The following is a 22188-nucleotide window of genomic DNA, read 5'->3' as shown; positions in this document are numbered from 1 at the left end:
ATACTTTATTACATTACGTGGATGAACAAAAGTGACACTGATGGCTATGATGGATTTTGCAGGGTTTCTCTCCTCTGAGTAGAGGTAGCTATTTTAAGATTCTAAGGGACAATTTGTCAACTTGATGGCAATCATAAAATGATGTCATTTTCTAAAAATGTGTTGCGAGCATCTCAACATGAGATGAAGGAAACAACATTTGCTATCACTTAGGACAATCTCCATCCTCAGCAGTCTAATTTCTAAGATGCACTGGAGCATTTCCTCCTATTCAAGAAAATAAAATTGGTTTAGATTCCCAAGAATCTTGTGTTTCAGACACATACACACCCCTCTTGCACTTGTATGAAGACAACTCCATAAATGTGATGGAATGCATATGTGACACAGAAATGTACTGTTTATATTCACTGGCTTTAAACACGTCTGTGAAGATAAAACAAGCAGCAATTTGTTTCAGGAACTCACTTTGGGGGAGAGCTGAGCAAAAGTCGAGGGAGTTTGCTGAATGCGAGGGGAGTTGGAGAGCTGTGTCTTGTGCTGAACAACTAATGTGGCAGGGACCAATAAATGGCAGAGATCCTAAACATTGTGTTCAGCAGTATATCCTGTGTCCATCAGAGAACTTGACAAGAGTACTAGGCAGTTGGTTAAACAGTGAGTAAATGATCAGTTCATCAATCTTTCATTTCCACTTAAGCTATGCAAATACTACCTCCTCATCCCAATCTACGGCCCTACCTACCCACCCCAGGATGCCCATTTATGACTATTTCCCCATTCAAAACTGCCCTTACTGTTTATTTGAATGAATGTTATTTGTTTAAAACATGCTGTTAAGAAGGCGAGAGAAATGTGGGAAAAAGAGAAACTCCAGCGAGGATTTATCCCTGAAGAACTTGCACCCTCTGGGGTGGAGCTTCATTCTATTCTGTGGTGAGGGTCACACATCAAATACTTGCAACAGATTGCTACTTCCTGTATATGATCATATATATTGGTAGGCTCTAGCTGTTTTGAATCTGCAATTTGATTTCCTAATTCAGCTGGGATAGAGGGTAGAAGAGTCATAAAGGTTTGTTGTTGTTTTGTTTGTTTGCTTTACTTCTCTCCCAGCTCTTCTCCAAGACATACAAATTTGAGTGCCTGTGCTCTTCAGGAATCTCAAGGCCACTCCTAGAGATAAATCGACATGTCAGCATAACAAAACTGTTATGGTTTTATATTCATCTGTGGTCAATATAGTCTATAGAGCAGAACAGATGAGTCACAGCAAAGACCAAGATAAAAGATGGTGAGCACATTGGCAAAGCAGCAGAGAAATCATGAGCTAACTTTGGGAACTTGATCAGTTGGAAGTTCACCACATAACACGAAGATGGGACCCAGACATTAAATAATTTACGACGGTCTACAAAGTTGTAAATATTTTCACTTCAATAAGTTATTTTTAATGAACTTTTGTAGAAACTGCTTTTCCAATGATTAAGTGACAAAAAGACACAAATCAGGTTGGATTCTACACTCAAGAACGTTAAAAATGGCATTTTCCTAATTACGCATTTTTAACATTATGCTCCAAAATGCATAATGTTGTAATGTCCATACACACACACACACACACACACACACGCAGTATTTTACAAGAGAGTAGCTAAGATTGTGAGTTCTGGAGCTTGAGAGCTCTCTCTACCATTTAAAATTGTTTAATCTTGAGTAAGTTACTTAACCACTCAGTCCATTACTCTGGTTGGGTCAGACTGAGCTGCCAGCTCCATTTCTGCAGGTGCCCTTTCGCTTATTCCCTGAAGGCTTAATTTTGCCAGAACCCATACCATAGGGTCCCCACATCCAGCTCCACATCACAATCCTGATCAACAGCAGCCCTGTGACAGTAAAAACGAGCCATTCTTTTATATCAAACTCACTTGCAAAACCACACATTTTCATACAAGTGTAGAATCTAACTGTTAACCTAAACTGAAAGTCTAACAGAATCTTCTAATATAAAACTATATACTCCTACCAGAAGCTGTGCCAGAAAAAAATTGAGACTTCAGGCTGGGTATTTACTACAACTTCAAACTCAAACATTTTTATATTGTTCAGTTCAGTCTGATTTAAACAAAACATTTGCAAAAGAGATGCTTGGGGCCAGGAAAGTCTGTGGGCCAAATAGCCCTTCTGTCCCTAGATTTGAGCAAAAGTTCAAATAAATGGAATTTTCTTAAATGGAAACACCTGCTTGTATTTATTGTTGTGAATTTCATTATGAGAATTTTATATAGGACACTAATGTAGTGAATAATGAAGTCCATGAACTTGATGGCGGAAGAGGACTGATCCTAATTACCAACAGAGTTTTGAGAAAATGCTAACAAAACTTCAAAATGCAACTTAAATTCAAAAAATTTCCTCTACAAAAAAACTTCTAATAATCATCCTACCTTTAATCTTTGGAATACTTATTGATATAAACTCAAATCTTCCAAATATATGCTAAATTGTCAGCTTGAAAAAGAAACAAGAATAGTGAGTAAACATATAAAAAGATGCTTTACTTTGTGAACAGGGAAATGCAAATAAAATCAGCAATAGGATGCCATCTTACCCAGTAAACCAACAAAAATCAAAAAGCCTTGATAGTAAGTTTAAGAAGTGTGTGTGAGAATAGAAAGCGATATGGTCTTTTTGGAGACGATCTGGCAGTGTTGCTAAAGTTAAAGAAGGTGTGCCCTGGAGAAGTCCCTGCATTTGTGCACCAGGAGATTTAAAATAGCAAACAACAAAACAAAAATGGAGGTAACCTAAATGTCCATCCATAGCAATAACTACTTTAGGAAAGTACCATCTACAGATGCTAAAACAGTGGCTAAAGTATAAGGAGAAACAGAGGAGGGTCTCAGAGGTCTCCCTACAAGTTACTGGTTTATTACAGAGGGAACTGCTACGGGCTGAATGCTTGTGTTCCCCCACCCACTGGCCCAAATTTTTTGTTGAAACCCTAGTCTCCCAATGTGATGATATTTGGGGACGGGGCCTTTGGGAGGTAATTAGGTCATGCAGGTGAAGTCCTAGTGATGGGATTAATGACATTTTAAGAGACACCTGAGAGCTTGCTTCCGTCTCAGCTCTCCACCACGTGAGGATGCACTGAGACAATGGCGTTCTGCAAATGAGGAGGAGAACCCTCATCAGACCCTAGATCCGCCTGTGTCTTAATCTTGGACTTCCCAGCCTCCAGAACTGTGAGAAATAAATGTTTGTTGTTTAAACCCCCTGGTCCATGGCGTTTTGTTATAGCTGCTCAAGTTGACTAAGGCAGGAACCTAGTAGCTTTAAAGGATAAACATGGCAGACACCATTGCAACTAAGTGACCAGCAATGGGACAAACTGACATCATGTCCCCCCCTGCCCCACAGGCTGCACTGAGGATACCCCATGGCTTCTGCTACATACCTGCCCCAAACAGTTTAGCTTGAATCTAATCATGAGAATGCATCTGTATAAAACCAGACTGACGGCCATTCTACGAAGCAATGGACCTGTGCTGTTCAAAGTGTCAAGGTCAAGAAAGACATAGAAAGACTGAGAAACTGTTCCAATGAAAGAAAGCTAAACAGATGTGACAGCTAAATGCAATGTCATCCTTGGATCTGGGACCAGAAAAAAAAAACAGTGGGTCAATTGGCAAAATCTTAAGAAGATGTATGGGCTAGATACTATTATTGTATCAATGTTAATTTCTTGATTTTGATCATTCTAGTATAGGTATGTAAGAGAACTGCTTTAAGAAATATTCCTGAAGCAGTATTTTGAGGTAAAAGGGTATCATGTATGCCATTTATTCTCAAACATTTCAGGAAAACAATATTGTGTGTGTGTGCATGTGTGTGTGTGTGTGTGTGTGTGTGTGTATGTGTTTGTGTGTTAAAGAGACAGAGAGAGAAACAGAGAGGCAAAAAAAGCCTGGAGGGAGAAAAAGAGAGAGAGAGAGAATGATTAATATTAAGTGTGGTAAAATGTTAAGATTTGGGGAATCTCAGTGAAAAGGGTATATGAGATTTTTTCACTAGTTTTTACTTTTTAATAAATCTGCCAATGATAACAAGTGCTAAAAACTATACTAAAAAACAAAAAAAAAAACGTACAGACAGAACCCTAGGACAAATGGTAAAAGCAAAGCTATACATACAAAATCGCACAAAGAAGCATACACAGACACACTCACAAAAAGAGAAAAAGGAAAAATATATATATATATACATAAAAAATGGAAGAGAGCAACCAAATCAATAAACAAATCTACCAATGATAATAAACCCTAAATACTAAACTAAGATAAACATAAAACCAGAAACAAATTAGATCAATGGAACAGGATAGAAAGCCCAGAGATAAAAGCATGCACATATGGTCACCTTATTTTTGATAAAGGAGGCAACAATATACAATGGAGAAAAGACAGCCTCTTCAATAAGTGATGCTGGGAACACTGGACAGCTACATGTAAAAGAATGAAATTAGAACACTCCCTAACATCATACACAAAAATAAACTCAAAATGGATTAAAGACCTAAATGTAAGGCCAGGCACTATAGAGGAAACACTTAGAGGAAAACATAGGCAGAACACTTTATGACATAAATCACAGCAAGATACTTTTTGACCCACCTCCTAGAGAACTGAAAATAAAACCAAAAATAAACAAATGGGACGTAATGAAACTTAAAAGCTTTTGCACAGCAAAGGAAACCATGAACAGGACAAAAAGACAACCCTCAGAATGGGAGAAAATATTTGCAAATGAAGCAACTGACAAAGGACTAATCTCCAAAATATACAGGCAGCTCATGCAGCTCAATATCAAAAAAACAAACAACCCAATCCAAAAACGGGCAGAAGACCTCAATAGACATTTCTCCAAAGAAGGTATACAGATTGCCAACAAACACATGAAAGGATGCTCAACATCACTAATCATTAGAGAAATGCAAATCAAAACTACCATGAGGTGTCACCTCACACCAGTCAGAATGGCCATCATCAAAATATCTACGAACAACAAATGCTGGAGAAGGTGTGGATAAAAGGAAACCCTCTTGCACTGTTGGTGGGAATGTAAATTGATACAGCCACTATGGAGAACAGTATGGAGGTTCCTTAAAAACCTAGAACTACCATATGACCCAGCAATCCCACTACTGGGCATATACCCTGAGAAAACCATAATTCAAAAAGAGTCATGTACCACAATGTTCATTGCAGCTCTATTTACAACAGCCAAGACATAGAAGCAACCTAAGTGTCCATCTACAGATGAACGGATAAAGAAGATGTGGCACATATATATAATGGAATATTACTCAGCCATAAAAAGAAATGAAATTGAGTTATTTGTAGTGAGGTGGATGGACCTAGAGTCTGTCATACAGAGTGAAGTAAGTCAGAAAGAGAAAAACAAATACCGTATGCTAACACATATATATGGAATCTAAAAAAAAAAAAAAATGGTTCTCATGAACCTAGGAGCAGGACAGGAATAAAGACACAGACGTAGAGAATGGACTTGAGGACACAGGGAGAGGGAAGGGTAAGCTGGGATAAAGTGAGAGAGTGGCATGGACATATACACACTACCAAATGTAAAATAGACAGCTAGTGGGAAGCAGCCGCATAGCACAGGGAGATCAGCTCGGTGCTCTGTGACCGCCTAGAGGGGTGGGATAGGGAGGGTGGGAGGGAGACGCAAGAGGGAGGGGATATGGGGATATATGTGTAGGTATAGCTGATTCACTTTGTTATAAAACAGAAACTAACACACCACTGTAAAGCAATTATGCTCCAATAAAGATGTTAAAAAAAATAAATCTGAATGCTCCTCAAAATGAAAAAGGAAAAGGAAAAAACGAAGCAGGGGAACGAATACTGAGGACATTTTGTTTAGTGGCTACTTCGCAGGAAGGAGGAGCTTGGGATGCAGAGAGGCGGGCAGAGGCCTGTGAAGGTGCTGCTCATAGCGTTTCATAAACAACACTTTCATCTGTAGTCTTTCAGGAATAAACATATGCTCTAGATATTCTTTTTATATATGAAGCATTCATAGTTTATAACCAGGAAACCCATATTTGCCACAGAAGGCGGTACCTAGTGCAACTCAAGCTTCCAGGGTTTGGCTGGAGATGAGGGAAGGGTCCCTGGAGGAACTGATATGTGAGAAGGCAGGTGAGGGAGAAAAGAGCCTTCTGGGCTGGGAAACACCCAGTCAGGGCCGTGCCTCACAGGTGCATGTTGCACACCGGGTGCTCAGAGGTGGCCCCTGGGCCTTTGACAAGGGAGCAAAGGGAGGCTGGGGTCTGGAACTACCACATCAAAGATTTTCAGTGTTAGCACTGGGGCAATTTAATGTGTCTGTATTTCCCCCAGCAAACTGGATAATTCATAAACATTTAATGTCCAGTTTATTGTAACTAACTGCAACTAGAAAAAAATATTTAGAAATGTTAGAAATGTTCAATGAGAAATGACAGGGTGTGCGCTTTGAAAAATAAAGAAATCGCAGACCTAAAATGCAGTTTTTCCTCACAGCCACATCCATTCTTGAAAGGCAATAATTAAAAGGGGTCCTTTTAAAAAATCTCTGAACCGGTTTCATTTTTTTGTCAGAAGCACTGGACTGAATGCTGGGCTATTATTTGCAAAGCTAGGTAATATTTAAGCATCTAAGTAAGGCAGAGAAAGATAATGCCTTACTGCTTCTGTACGACAATATTTGCAGTACATTTCACTTTCAAAAGAACATGGAGTGGTTGGAACATTTAAAAGAACTGTAAATATGCACAGACATCTCTCCAGTCATTTATTACATTATGATAAAACTAACTGTCTGATGAGGTGAGACAATAAGTGAACGATTACAATGAAAAGTAAATCACATATCAAGAAGTGCTATGGAAACTCAGGAGAGGAAGAGATTGTTTGCCTATAGATTTAGGGAGGGTAACAGGTGAAGGGCTGGGTCTTGAAAGGCAAGTAGGAGCTGAACAAGAAGAGAAAAAAGAGCAGCCGGTGGCATAAAAGTGCACAGCATCTGTAGGAAACGCCCAGAACCTTAAGTGGCTATAGTGCATAGTGAGGAAAGAACCCAATGGAAAGTGAGGCTGGAAAGGTAGTTTGGAACCAGGTGAGATTGAATCCACTGGGGCAGTCATCAAGCGCATTGAACGGCACTCAGGAAGAAACATATCATGATCAGAAGTCTGTGCTCACGAGATAAGGTAGATGAAGTGTGGAAGGTGGATGACTGGGTGGGGAGAACAGAGACAGGAAGTAGTTAGAACGCTGGAGAAAAACCTGAAGGACATTGCAAAAGACAATTGCATTGGGGAAGAAATCGAGAGCGATTTACCTAGATCACTGTGGTCAGGGCGATGCTTGAAATACTTAGGATGTAGAGCTGTCAACACTTGGAGCATATGATCCCCTCCAGGGTGGCAGGGAATGGAAAGAGTTCAGCATGGTTTCAGTTTGAGATTAAAGGATCAACTGAGATGTAAAACTCAGGTAAAAAGAAGAACAGATTTATGAGGCAAGAAAAAATGTATTAGATATGGATCCTGTTGAGTTTGAAGTAACTAGGGGACTCCAAAATACAGGCATCAATAGGCAGGGCTCGGATACAGAGCACGAAGTAGAGACAGAGTTGGAAACATCAGTGCATAAGTGAGTTGTTGAATCTGTGGGAGGATGAACCAAGGAGGGAGGTTTTTTGGGGAGAGACAGAGAAAAGAAGGTCTAAGGCTAGATCCCTGGTGAATTCCAACATTAGGTGGTCCATTTCCCCTAGAGGTATTCCGTGATCTGAAAATATATCAAGGAATTCTTGATCCACTCTTCTGTGCCCCAAAATGTACTGAGTCTCTGTTTATTAATGAATCAAAGATGCCATTTTGAATAAGACTGCTTGTGTTAAATGGTTCTTTTAGCCATTAGGTAAAATGATAAAAGGTAGTTTCAGCCTCTGTTTCTGAGTAATGGTTATTGAGTCCATGTACACAAAGTTGTAGACAGCTCGTCTGGAACTGCTGCACAGAATATTTGGTCCTGCCTACCAGGGTCCTCAGTATATGAAACTAAAGACAATATGGAGAAGGAAGTTCAGGGTCTGGTAGGGTTGAGATCTACCATGGATCAGAGTTACTCTCACATAAAATAATGAGGCCTGGTCAGAGACTAGGCCCTAAACCGACCTCCAACAGAGGGAATTCAGGGGTACTTGGGGAAGAATTTGTCCTTTTAATAGTCCTTCTAAATGCATATGTGATAAGATCCCCAAAGATGTCCACCCTCTGATCCCCAGAACCTGGGAGTATGCTAACTTTCCTGGAAAGGGAGACTTTGCAAATGTGATTAAGGTTAAGGATATTGAAATGGGGAGACTATCCTGCATTACCCAGAGGGCTCAACATAATCACATGAGTCCTTAACAGCAAAAGAGGAAAACAGAAGAATGAGTCAGAGAGATGTGATACATCCAGGACTCGATCTACCACTGCTGGCTTTGAAGATGGAGGAAGGGGCCATGGCCAAGGAATCTGTTGGTGTCTAGAAGTTGGAAATGGCCTTCAGTTTTCATCCAGCAAGAAAACAGGTACCTTGACCTTACCGTCACAAGAAGTTCTGCCAACAACCCGCATGAGCAGGAAACACATTTTCCCCTCCAGCCTGCGGAAAAGTACTCAGCCCTCTTGACACCTTGATTTTAGCCTGGGGAGACTGCTGTGGACTTCCTACCTACCTTATGGGAAGATAATATATCTGTTATTTAAGCCACAAATCTGTAGTAATTTTGTTATGGCAGCAATAGAAATCTAGTGACAGTGCTGGTGTCTCCACAAAGTCACAGAAGCCCAGACTCGGTCAAGTTCTGATCATTTCTTTGGGCCCTGAGAGATCACATGTCACCATTCAGATCACTCAAGGTGGCAGCAAAAGGCATCAGTGTCAGCTTACAGGAACGACACAAGCCCAAGGGCACAACCGCACCCTTCCGTGCGCTCACAAATCAGAGACCCACAACTTCAACCTGCTGCTAAACACAGGTCACAGAGTCTCAGCAGCAACAGGTAACACCCCTCTCACGTGTTCAGGAAGTAAGCCACATGTGCACGCACCGGTTAAGTGTGTGTTTACTGTTTAAACTCCTTTGAAAGCGGTGTTCTATTGGCTTTAAGGCTTATTCACTTTTACTGGAAAGCCCCATAGAAATCTGAGTAAAATTCTAGACTTTCCTTTTATGACATTATACTTCGGGCTGCTCACGGTGCCCTGGGCTGAGGGAGAAAAGGCACTGGGTCTGAGCTCATCAACCTTGCTCTGTCACCCTGACCATATCCACTTCAACCTCCCTGTGACTCAACTTCCTGATCTATTTTAGACTTTTTCCTCTAGGTCTAAATGTTTATGATGGTAGGACACCAAGAAATGTAGCACAATTTCTCTTTTCTCATTCCCAACATACATTTCACGTGGAGTTGGTATCCATAAGCACCAGAAGAAAGAATTCTCAGGACAAAATTTAGCTTGAATCACTGAACACACATGAACAATTTAAATATTCACTATTAGCTTAAACGTGTGTCAAAGGATATTTTTGTGAACAGACAAATGTTTAAAATAAACACACCAAAAGCTGTTACCAGTGGGTGGTGAGATTATGGGTGATCACTGCTTTTATCTTTCCATTATTATCTATATTTTGAGTTATCAATTTAATAAAGGTTTTCAAAGTACAGCTGTAAGAAGAGACTATCAGATGAAAATTGGAATTAAAAAGAGAACATAGAGCACAGTTATTACAACCCTCTGAAACAGTGTCAGGAAAGCTCCTTGACCTAAAGAAAAGCGGCAGAGTTTTTAAGAACTCAAATAGCACTCACGTTCACTGATAACCTCATACAGCTCTGGTGATTTATGAAGTGTTTTCTTGAAAACATAAACCTCTCTCCATCATGGGACTGGGGACGGACTGCTGTCCAAACTCTGTCGCCCACACTTCCTGCATTTGAATCAATCATTTTCTGCAGCCCGCCCAGAGTTTTATTCTGTCCCAGCCTTGTGACTGCTAACAGCGTCTGAGGGAATGACAATGACACCCCTGGCCGAACAGTGAAGCCTGTGTGTGCCACTGAGGCGCCCACAAGGGGAGGAGCTGGTGTTAGAACAACACTAACACCTGCTGGGCTGAGTCTTATTTATCCAAGAGTATCCGTTCATGCCAATTAACATTTTAATTTTTTTTTATCTTTAAATAGCTTTTGTTGGGAATCTTGAATTCAATTCCATTCAGGATACTTCAATTTGTGACAACTGAACACATTCCATATGCTTGCACTTAATTATCATATTTCATTGAATAGTAAATTTTGTGAAGTTTTTTTGTTCGCTTGTTTGCCAAGTCAGATGTTCACCAAAGTATTTCTTCTGAAACATACCTGAGAATTTCTTTACTGCAAACCAGGCACTTATATTCCCTTTCACACGCCTAACATGTACTTCTGTCATCTCCAAGGGTGACCTTCCTTCTTACATTTAACAAGCATTTAGTAAATACTACTGTATACCACCTTGCTGTCCTGGAAATATCGAAACAATAACCACAGCGCTTATCCAGAAGGTTTCTCAGGGTTTTGGAAATGTGAGGGCAAAACCACACTTCATTCTCCATTTCCAGGGGAGGCAACAGGGACACGTGTTATGCATTTACATGCCAGAGATCGGACTAGTTACCAGTAAAAGATGAAACGTTATTCCTGGTACAAGCCTCCCATTCTTACACCCATTTATTGTAGAGGCGATTTCCAAGGTACACCTGCTGGGGAATGGATTTACACTTTGGTGTGAATTCAAGTCAATGTTCATCCTGTATCTTTAAGGTTGACTTCTAACTGCTGAATGAAATATGCTGGACCTTGTTAGGGAACAGGTTGCTAGGAGAATGATCCGGGAAGGAAGATTTTGCTGTCTTTTCAACAGCTCGGAAATCACACCAGACAGATCACAGGGAAAGATCATACTACCTTTCTTAGGTGTGAGAAGGAGGTGACAGAGACAGAACTTGAAAAAGAAAGAGTTTCTTACTGCTTTTCGATGGCAGGGAAGAGGTGTGGAGCGTGGAGGATGGTTCAAACTCCCCCCACCCTGGTCTATACCCTAGTCATGTGGGCGCTAAGAGGAGCCTGGCACAGACATTAAGCCAGAGAGCTGCAATTACAAAGACTGGGCATGGGAACCGGAGAGCTCGTGGTCTTAAAAGCAGATGGAGCCTACAGTTCTCTGCAGGAATAGGAAGTGGGAAATGAGGTTACAAGCTTGCCTCTGAGCCTCCACCAAGTCGGAGGAACCTGTCTTGCCCACCTTTGTCACTGCTGGCTGTCCTTCTGCTAATTCTGATGCCTCTAGCCCTGTTCTTTGGGTGTATAAATGCTATTCCCTTCATTACATCCTCAAATAACCACTTTGTGCTACCATTTTCGTCTCTGAAATACAAATTTGGTTGTAGATCATTTGGAGCCATTCTACCTATTGCTAAAATCAGCTATTTAATCAATAATGGTGTTATTAAAATGAAAAAAATTGAACCATCTATGAAAACCTCTTAAAAAGAATAATAACTCCTTAGATTTTTAGAACTAAGGCATATTTAAAGGTCTTACTGTCCAACCTTATTGTTTTAAAGACAAGGAAACTAAAACCCGAAGAAGCTTAAAGACATAGCCAAGGTTACAGAGCCTGGAAACCATTGCTTCCTAATGATAAAAAGATACATTTTTCAAATTGATTGAATAGCAACCACATAATGGCTTTTGACTTTGAAAAATGGAAGTTAATAAATGAACCTTCCCTGTTAGCACTCAGAAAGGTCCTGAAAGAATGTTATCTGTGCATATTGGTATGCCAATAAATTTTATTACTGGCAGTTACACAGGGAACTTTTATAGCTATTGTAGACATACAGGCTTTAAAGTAAACTGGAACACTTTTCGTTGGAAAATAAAATCCTCTTTTGAATAAATGTCTGATTTTAAAATAAATAATGTAAAAAACATGAAAGCAAATTACTTGCAATATGAGTTCTCCAGATTTGAATTTTCTTCTCCAAAAAAGTTACTGAGGGCTTCCCTGGTGGCGCAGTGGTTGAGAGTCCGCCTGCCGATGCAGGGGACACGGGTTCGTGACACGGGTTCGTGCCCCGGTCCGGGAAGATCCCACATGCCCCGCGGCTGGGCCCGTGAGCCATGGCTGCTGAGCCTGCGCGTCCGGAGCCTGTGCTCCGCAACGGGAGAGGCCACAACAGTGAGAGGCCCGCGTACCGCAAAAAAAAGAAAAATAAAAGTTACTGAGCTCTGACGTCACTTTCATTTTTGTGAAGGTTACTCAGCTGTAGTTAATTCCCATTTTCTCCTTCTGAAGAGTGTGACAAAGGGACTTTTAAGAGCTAATCAAATAAACAATCCGTGTTTGAAAATAATTATCCTATTTAATTGAATAGTGAATTTTGTTAAGTTTTTTTGTTTGCTTGTTTGCCAAGTCAGATGCTCAGGCCTGTGTTCTGTTTATAGAATGTGTGTTTTGAAAGCCCCAAAGTCACTGGTCATTTTGACAGCCTTAATTAGTCATTTAGATTGGTAATTACCAAAATAATTGTATGAAGAAAAGCTCACTGTGGTCATCATAAATGGTGCCATCTTTTTCAATAGAACCTCCTCCACATCCTATCGTTAAACTCTGCCATTTTGGTGTTTAACGTAGAGAGCTGCCTCGCTTCCCCAATTCTACGTGTCAGGGGAGGGGGTTGTGCTGAAACTGAATTAGGAAAACTGACTACTTTCACATTTAGCAGCACAATTAAAGGAACTTTTGATGATTCGGGTCCATTAACTCTGCTATTCTCAGAGGCAGACACTTCCACTGCAATCCAGTTACAAATATTAACGTTTTCAAAGGCAAGTGTTTTGCTCTATAGCCACTAACTCGGTCACATTCATTAAATTTTATTATTTCTACATCATTTAATGTACGTCAACATGTCAAGTCCAGCAAACACAAGCATTTCTTTCCAGCCCACTGACACTGCTGTGAATGATAAGAGGCAAACAAATCTCACTTCAGTGGGAAAAAAACCCTCTCCTTTGTAAACACGAACATTCAAATCAAGACTACAAAAGACAATGTAACAGATGTAATGCTGCAACTGCAGCTACGCCATGCATATCGTGCCAGAAATGTATTTCTACAGAAGGAGAAGAATCAAATGATGCCCCTTTCAAGAGATGAAGGAGCCATTGTTTGCATAATTAACACACTCCATGCCAGTCCTGTCCTTGGGAAAGAATCACACTGACGGAGTGTCCAAAGTTGGTGTCACTCCCAGTATCCCACTCTGCTGAGATGTCATAAATGAAAAATTGTTCAGCAGAGCAAAAGTAACCACAGCTCTTCTCTTGTTGAGAAACTCTTTTTAAAAACCTCTTCCTACGGCTGGTACTCTGAGATTTCCTTTTCTCTCTTTGCTCTCTCACATGGATGCTAACTGCATGTTTAATGAGATCTGCCTGTCTGCCTGGTGGACCTGTCTTCAGAACAAAACAGACTAATCGTGGGCAACACAGACTCCAGAGTCAGACTGCCTGCATGTGACTCCTGGATGCATCAATTACCAGCCATTTCATCTGGGGCAAGTTCCTGATCTCCAAGCATCTCCATCCTCGTCTATAAAATAGGAATAGAAATCCTTCCCCATACGGTTGTCATGAGGATTAAAAGAGACTGTACGAGTCAAGTACCGGGCACACAGGATGTGCTCAATATCTTTCTATTTAATTGCATTTCTGCCACTTACCAACTAGACCGTGAAGAAGATGCCTCAAGGAACAGCATAAGCAGATACTGACAACCCTGACATTTTGAAGTCATAACTCCACTACAGTCTCTCACTGATACACACCCAGCCCACTCTCCCGACGTTCCTTAAGCACTCATTTGCAGTGGGAAGGGAGACCCCCGCCCCTTATTTTCATATAGTCAATATAGCATAAAAGTAGTGAAACTGACAAGTTCCCTTCTCTCAATGGCATTTATATTTGAAGGCAGAAAGCCTGGAAAAGAGAAATAAGAAATTAAATAAGTAGAAAGATCTCTTTAGATAGTGGTAAGAGCTATGAGGAAAGTGAAGAACAGTAATGGGTCAGAGACGTCTGTAGCAGAGGGAGGCTGGGCAAACCGCCTGCAGTTGGGAATCCAAGATGACCTTCCTGAGCAGATGACATCTGAGAACCTGAGGGGCAAGGAGGAGAAGCCGTGAGGACTCCAGGGCAGGGAGAGGGCAAATGTAAGGATCCAATAATCTAATGTCCTAATTTCACAGATCAAGAAACTGAGACTCCAGAAAGGGAAGTGACTCAGCAAAGAGTCACAGAGCCAGGGCTGGAATTCTGGTCTCCAGTCTCAGGGGATCTGATATTTACTACGCCAACTCCCAAACTGGCTAAATGGTTCAAACTGCATGAGGGAACTTCAACTTGGACAGCCGTCCAGAGGAAAGAGTGTCCCCAGATGGTGGTAAAGGACAGCCAATCAAAGGGGTCCTGGACCACATTAATTACAACATGTGGAAAAACCAAGGTCTTTAACTCCATGGAATCCCATCCTTAGGACATTCAAATGAGAACAAGAAAAACCATTTTTTTCTGAGAGTCAATGACTGAAAGAAAAAAGGTTCATCATTTTCTGATTCTAGCAATCAGATATTCTGATATAACCAATTATTTTCAAATAACTAAGGGTTTCAATATGATGGCAACATAAATCTTCTAAAGCAATAAGTAATCATCATTGCATGTCCTACCTGAGTTGGAGTGATTCTGCTTTCAAATTCTCTGGTAAGTGGGGTGACACTGGCCACATCCTGGAACCCATCTTTAGGGTTATAACCAGGGTGAGAACTTCTGCAGATTCACATTGCAACTATGTCATGTACGTTATAGAATTTTTTCCTTAACCTAGAAGCTTAACTTAAGTTCACTCTACAATGAAGGTGCTAGATGGAGGAGAAAACACAAAGCAAATAAGCAACGGACTTCCCTAAAGTCACTTAGCAATGAACAAATCTCATTTTTATCCTTAGGTGGTCTAAACTTTATCTTTGTCTCAAGAGACTCTTTCAAAGAGTTGCAGAATAAACCATGATGTACTAGACCCTCACACAATTGCCTTTACCTGACAATACACTGCAAAACTATGGCTAAAATTGTAGCTTTGTGTGTGAGTGTGTATGTGTTTCTCACGTTTCAATGTGCTTACAAATCATCTGAGGATCTTATTAATATTCACATTCTGATCCAGGAGGTCAGGTATAGAGCCAGGGATTCTGCATTTCTAGTGACCAGGTGATGCCAATGCTGGCCCATGGACCACATTCTAAGGAATAAGGGTCTATCACTGCATCATGCTGCCCTTTGCGAAAAATTACAGAAGAAAGACTATCTTGTCTTTGGAGTCTCAGTACAAGTTAAAGCTGACCATGTCTAGAGCAAATGATCTTCTTTTATCTTATGGCTCTCTTAATCTCACGGCTGATCATGTTTTCCTCTTTGACTTGGTTCTCTAGGATGCACCCTTAGCCAGACTACAGGACTTAATGGTTAGGCGTTTTGTATACGATCGTACTCCACGGACCTACTCCTGACTACATCTACCTTTCCTAACACTGCTTTTCGTTGTTGCTAATATTGCTTTTTACCTCCTCACTATATTTTTCGTTGCTGCTATGTTACATGCATCTTTGTAAGACACTTGGAATCACTCCTTTGAATAGGATAGTGTGTGAGAAAAGAATCTCAACACAACCCAGTCAAATGGAAGTATGCATCGTCAAGGACACATGATGCATTGGAAAATTTCAGGCCCTTGCTTGGAGTGGGTGAAGTGATTGAGAATGGAGAAGCAGCCAGTCCTGGGAGAGAAGTGGACTTGAGAAGAATTAACTCCACCCTCTTTCACAATTCGCTTATGGCTTTGCCAGATAGATGGCATGGGGTTAGCTAAGTAAGTTCCATGTTTTAAGGACTTAACCACTGAGCTCCGGTTGCCTTGGGAAGATCTATTATTAACATAGGTAACTGGAACAGCCTCTCCTGTGGCTTCTAACCTCAGAGGAAAACTGAAGCGACCCCTCACGGGTACTCTGAAATGCCAGTAGGAAGGACAGAGTTCTTCTTCCTTAGGTAGAGCTACCCATCAAAAGGCAACATGAACCAAAGTAAAATCCTTGTGTCTTCCCACTTAGAGATGCCATTGGAAGCAGCTACAAAACTGGTTGCTATTCAGGAGGCAAAAGAGGTCCCATGTCAGTTACTTAACTCAGAGCAAGGTATTAACCCTATGAGTCTCAGTGGCCTCCTCTGTAATCTGTAACTATAATGACTTCCTCATAGGATTGCTCTGAGAATTAAATAAAACAATGCTGTCAGGCACTTTGTAGGTTCTCAGCAAATGGTTTATTATATAACAACTATTACTGCTCTCTTTTTTTATGCTAGGCCTTAGAGAAAAAGGTTGTAAAGAAAGAGACAGACGAAAATGTTTATTCATTCTTTCACTTTTTGACCCATGTAAAAGTTCTCTAGAGCCCACCGTTGTTACCATATATTTTTAAAGTTACCTCTGCAATGCCCTTGAGAAGTCAAAAATACGAGTTGATACAGTCAATAATAACATTCAACCTTGATCTTGTAAACTGTGTTGAGTTCTTCACCGGGCTAGGGACTTTCCTCATTTGAAAACATAAACGTGGGATTGGGATTTGTGCTAAAGCCTCTGATTTCTGCTAAAATGTAAAGACCCTTGTTATGAAGAGCCCTGTCAAAAAAAAACTGGAACAGAACAAGACGGTGCTGGGAATGCCAAACTAACAGGCCTCTGCTTTGCATACTGCTTTCATTCTAGACACTGACAGCAAAACAAGTGTTTCATTTTTCTTCAATATCACTTCCCACATCATTTCACTGACTCTTACTCCAGGCATAGGAGTTTTTGGAAATTCTAGTATCTCCCACTCAATTTCTTAAAACCCTCTTACTCTCAACTATTAAATATCACAAAGTTCAGAGGGAAGGAAAATCTTCCTTCTAAGACTTCCTCCTGCCCCTGTAAACATGTTTCCATATTCATAGCTTCTCAACCAGAAATCTTCAGTCGGTCAAAGGTTCTGCTTATTCAAAGCTGCCTAAAATATTAAAAAGAGTACCACTGGGGAACAGAGGTAGTTAGGAAACACCAAATCAAAGCAAGGATATGGAATTTGGGGGAATACTGAATCAATACTCTCCTCTCTTAGCCTTTCTGGGTGGGGAAGGGGAAAACACACTGATTAAGTACAGTTGCTTTTAGCAGGATGTTTCCTTTTTAAAGGAAATTAATAAATTTGGATACAATTCAAACATAAGTTGCAGAGCAATTTTTGTGTAACAGCAGAGTAAATGTCCTAAAGAATACATGTAAATAAAGTGGTATGTTCTCATCTAGGAAACACATAAAAGGCATTAGGCAAAAATTGACCGAATGATTAGTTGGTGTTTGGTAAACCTCCACCTGCCTCTGTGTTTCCTTCCCATCATCTGACCCTAGTTAGTTCTTAGCCTCTCTGTTACTCAGTCTTCCATTCCTGTGACCCACCCAATCATGTTCCAGAAATAAAAGTCCGTATCTCTCAAACAAATATAATATATATGCGGAAAAAAGCACCAATCCTATGTTTATAGCTTAATCAACTGTAGAAAGCTATTTAGATGAACTAATTCATGTGAAAGTACAAATGCACTTCACACATTTTTAAAAGAAGAGCTTCTTAGCAAAAAAGAATCTCTAATTAGTGGTGTTACAACTTTGTGGCCAACACAGTAGTATACTCAACCAAAAAAAATAAAAACACTCAAGCCCTGACATGAGAGAAATGTTCCTAATCATTTTTGAACTGAGATTCTGCGATACACAAGTTTGCTTTGTGGGACTACTATGAAAGGGGGGCTGTCAGGAAATACTTAAGCTGTGCTTGATCCTGAGATTGGCGTTTGCATGAGTTGTGATTCATTTGTTTTTTTATGAAAAAATTTTCGGATAACTAAGGAGGAAATATTTCTGTTTTCAAAATCTATGGCTTTTGCTCATAATTGTTCTTTATTGTTCTCACTCTTTTTTTTCCCAACAGTTTCATTGAGAGACCTTTGACATATAAAAATTGTATATACTTAAGGAGTACAATTTGATGTTTTGATGTATCGTGGGAAGATCACCACAATCAAGTTAAATGACTTATCCATCACCTCTACCTAGCTACCACTGTGTGTGTGTGTGTGTGTGTGTGTGTGTGTGTGTGTGTGTGTTGGGAAGATTTAAAGATCTATCCTCTTAGCAAATTTCAAGTGCGCGATACAGTACTTTCAACTATTGTCACCACGCTGTACATTGGAGCTCCAGAGCTCATTCATCGTGCAGAGGTGACCAATCTGTACCCTTTGATGACCATCTCCTCATTTCCCCTTCTGCTCCCCTCCCCACTCCAGCAACCACTGTTCTACTCTCTGCATCTATGAGTTTTACCGTTTTAGATTCCACACATATGTGAGTTCATGTAGTATTCGTCTTTCTGTGTCTGACTTATTTCACTTAATATAATGTACACAAATGGCAGGATTTCCTTCTATTTCCCTCTTTTGTAAGGTTAAATAATATGAGTGTGTGTATACACACACACACACCCCCAATGGAATATTATATATCCATTGTAATGGGATATCTTGGCTATTGTGTAGAATGCTGCAATGAAGTTGGGAGTGCAGATAATTTTTCATTATTATTCTTAACAGGAATGTAGAATAAGGCGGGTCCTCACTAGGAGTCTGCCTGCATATGAGCTACTACAGTGCCTTGGGTTAAAACTAAAATCAAGATTGCTTTGGAATCCACCTCTACTTTCCTCAGCAACTGCCCTGAAAGTAGGCCCCCCGGTAAATGCCCTCACTCAGCATCCCTTCGTTCTCTGATCTCCATAATCCAAACACGTTTTGAAGATTTCCTGTCCTATTATGTGTATGTTTGTATGATATATATGTCTTTATATATATTTATATATTTTTTGTATTTATATTTTCGGTCCCCAAAAGAGAGATTTCAGAAAGGGTACTGTATGAATCCAGCAGTGAGACAGGTTTTCTCAGCAAGACTTTCTAGTGTGTCTCAAATATTTTTTCAGTAGATGACAGCTGGCTCCAATACACACTATTCCACTTCCTGTATTGAAGTGGGCTACCCATTATCTTCTTCCCCCAGACTATTCATTTTCTCCCTTGACAACTAGGATTTGAGGACTTGAAGCAACAAACACAAAGCGTCTTAAGGAAGTGGATCAATGTAAGCTAAGCTTCATCTTCACTGCACAGTCCAATTACAAGGTTTTAGGTTCAAAAGGGATGCTCTGCCCCACAGAATCCCACTGCGTTTGGGTGCCAACTCAGAGAATGCCTCACCTTCCAGTTTCCCTTTAAGAGTTAACTGATGGGACGGATGCCAGGCACATAAGTCCGTGCTGCCAAAATCACTGCCCAAGCTGCCTGACTAGATGGGTCAGATCCTTTGATATGTCTTGGCAAGAGCTGGCTCCAGGGTGTTGGCCACGGTGCTGAAGTGAGGGGAGGGGGGCAGGGACACCTTTCCCAGCGAATCACCCCTTCCCCCCACTCTTTTTAAGACGCTGGGCTTATTCATTTTGACAAGATACCCTAGGATTTCAAATCTGACAGCAATTTGGAGAAAGTAATGTGTGTGTCCGCGTACAAAGGTATCTAGGATACATATTCTTTAGAGAAAAGTCGAGTGCTCCAAAAACTCTAGGAGAACCAAGTTAAAAATAAAACAAAAATCAAAAACAACATTTAGGGCTGTTTTTTCCAATTGAATGCTACTTATTTCTGTGCACTTGTCTACCAGATCATTACTGAGATTTGGTAAAATGAATCAACTGCAAAATAAAGTTATCTTAAAGCAAATGGCAGACAATGACAAAGCCACAATCCTGAATAATCATTCCAAAGTGAAAATTATGTTCTATGCGTGCCTGAGGATTTTACTATCTCTATTTTTACTCCAGCTGAACCTTTTTTTCAAATGTTCTTTTTGACCGATTATCCTTCCTGCCTTGAAAATGTGCATGCTGATATCAGGACCAGGGCAGCCCCTGGCACAGGGTCTGCTAACAGTTAAATCCCCTCTGGGTGCCTGCAGACTGCAGCCAGTGGTAAGTGAAAGAGAAGGCACCCTGGCCCCTGACTCCTGACTCATTTCACACTCCAATCACCCTCACCCTCTTGGGCATCTGATGCCTCTTTCCTCTGCCAGGCAATTAGCTTCCGTTCTGTTCAACTTTCCAACCTCTGGCTTTAGAGAAAAGTCCTGGCTGTGGGAACTGGCTCTGGGCAGCTCTTGGCTCCCTCCTGATGGGTGACTTGCAAGAGTAACACTTTCTTTGACACTCTTAAAAGAAGCCGTTTAATTCCTAATGATGTTTCCTGGCAAAAAGTAAAATGAAACCCACAACGTGGGATTCCGGTCCAGCAAAGGCAGGCCAAGAGTGTCGCTGCTGAACCCAAGTCTTGCTTTAAGTCTGTTCCCACTCGCTTCCCTTTCCCACAAGAGTTCATTTTTCTTCCTCCTGACACTTCCAACCCGGAGTGTGACACCTACTGGAACTTACGAACATCTGGGGAGGTATGGATATGATTTGGGCATCAGATGAGAACGCCTGAGAACGCCTGGCTGCTGCCCCAGGGATTTCCCGCGGAAATCACCCGGCTCTCTTAGAAGGCGTTTCAATAAGGAAGTAACCAGTAAAGTTGGCGGGAGAACCCTGCGAACATCTTAGAAAAATACCAGGAACCACTGAATACTTAACGACCCACGTCTCCTCCAGTCTAGTTCCCTCAGCCCTTTCTGGACTCCTATAAAGCGGTTTGTGGGTTTTTAATTACCCCGTGGAGGGAGGGGGGTGAGAAGGGCATTTATTTCCGCGAAAGCGTTCAGGTGAGGTTCCCAGCTTTAGCCCGGGCGAGGAACTCGGATCACACCCTCTCCTCCTGCGCCCTAGTCGCCAGGGGTGAAGGGGGCGCGGAGACCCGAGGACCGAGGGGTTCCGCTCCGTAGACTATCCACCCCTCGGGTCTCTGGCACCCCACAATCTAACGCCCACGGGGCTCGCGATGCGTTCCCGTCACCTCCTCACACCCCCAGACTCAGGCACATCCTCTCCCACACTGCGCTTCTGCTGCCCGCGCGGCTGATCCTCTGAGCGTCCCCGGTCCCCAAACGTGCCCCCGGTCCTCACGCGTCGGTGCCGCTGCCTCGCAGAGGTGGCGCTGGCGGCCCCGGGCGAGGCGTTGGGGGAGGCCGTGCGGGGGCGGGGGAGCCGGGGGGCGGCAGGGAACCGGGCGCCGAGCGCTCCGGGAGGCCGGGCTCGGGCCCCCAGGAGCCCGGGGCGCACGGGGAGGCGCGGAGGACGCGCTGCACTCACCCGCTGCTGCTGCCGGCTGCTGACAGCCACCGCGGCGGCGGACGCGGCGCTGTGCCGGAGTTCGGCCGCCTGCCCGGGTCGCAACAGGCTCCGGGTGAACCTGCGGGTCCGCTCGCTGGCCATCGCCCGTCGCGGGCCCGGAGCGCGCGTCCCGCCGCCCTCGCCGGCGCCGACCTCCTCTACCCACCGCCGTTCAGGAAGCGGAACTCGGAGCCTCCCCCCCCCCCCCCCCCGCCTTCCTCGCTCTACTCGCAAGAGGCGGGTTTTTCTCTCTGACACCCCCCACCCCCTGCGCTCCGCCGAAGCTTCGCGACGACTTTCCAAACTCTGCGCTCCTGCGGGCGCGCGCGGCCAACTCGGCAGGCGGCCCCGACCCGGCTGCTGCGCCTCTGGAGTGGGGACCGCGGGACGCGCGTGGGGCGGCTCCAGCCCGCGCCAACCCCCGGCCTCAGCCGGCCCCCCGCGACTGTGCCCGCAGCCCCCAGGACCGGCGTGTGGCGGGGGAGGGGCGCGGGGCGGCGGTGGCCGCGGGGCTCCGGGCGGGGCCTGCCCACCGCCCTCGTGCCC

At 42.5% G+C, this 22188-nt stretch overlaps 1 protein-coding gene across 2 annotated transcripts in view; it reads right to left on the bottom strand.

Annotated features, from left to right (window-relative positions):
* The window catches only part of DOCK10 (dedicator of cytokinesis 10), a 280897-nt gene extending 258934 nt beyond the window's left edge, over positions 1–21963 (bottom strand). Inside the window, exon 1 of one of the 2 annotated variants that reach the window (XM_029224638.1) lies at positions 21622–21963. In XM_029224638.1, coding sequence (XP_029080471.1) covers positions 21622–21744 — 123 coding nt within the window. In that variant the 5' untranslated portion in view covers positions 21745–21963. The remainder of the gene's footprint in view (positions 1–21621) is intronic. The other variant, XM_029224643.1, reaches the window with a different exon arrangement.
* Between the last annotated feature and the right edge of the window lie 225 nt (positions 21964–22188).

The sequence above is a fragment of the Monodon monoceros genome, unplaced genomic scaffold (assembly GCF_005190385.1).
Source record: "Monodon monoceros isolate NGI ecotype Baffin Bay Population unplaced genomic scaffold, NGI_Narwhal_1 Super_Scaffold_16, whole genome shotgun sequence".
Lineage (NCBI taxonomy): Eukaryota > Metazoa > Chordata > Mammalia > Artiodactyla > Monodontidae > Monodon > Monodon monoceros.
This window is presented reverse-complemented; position numbering and strand designations above follow the sequence as displayed.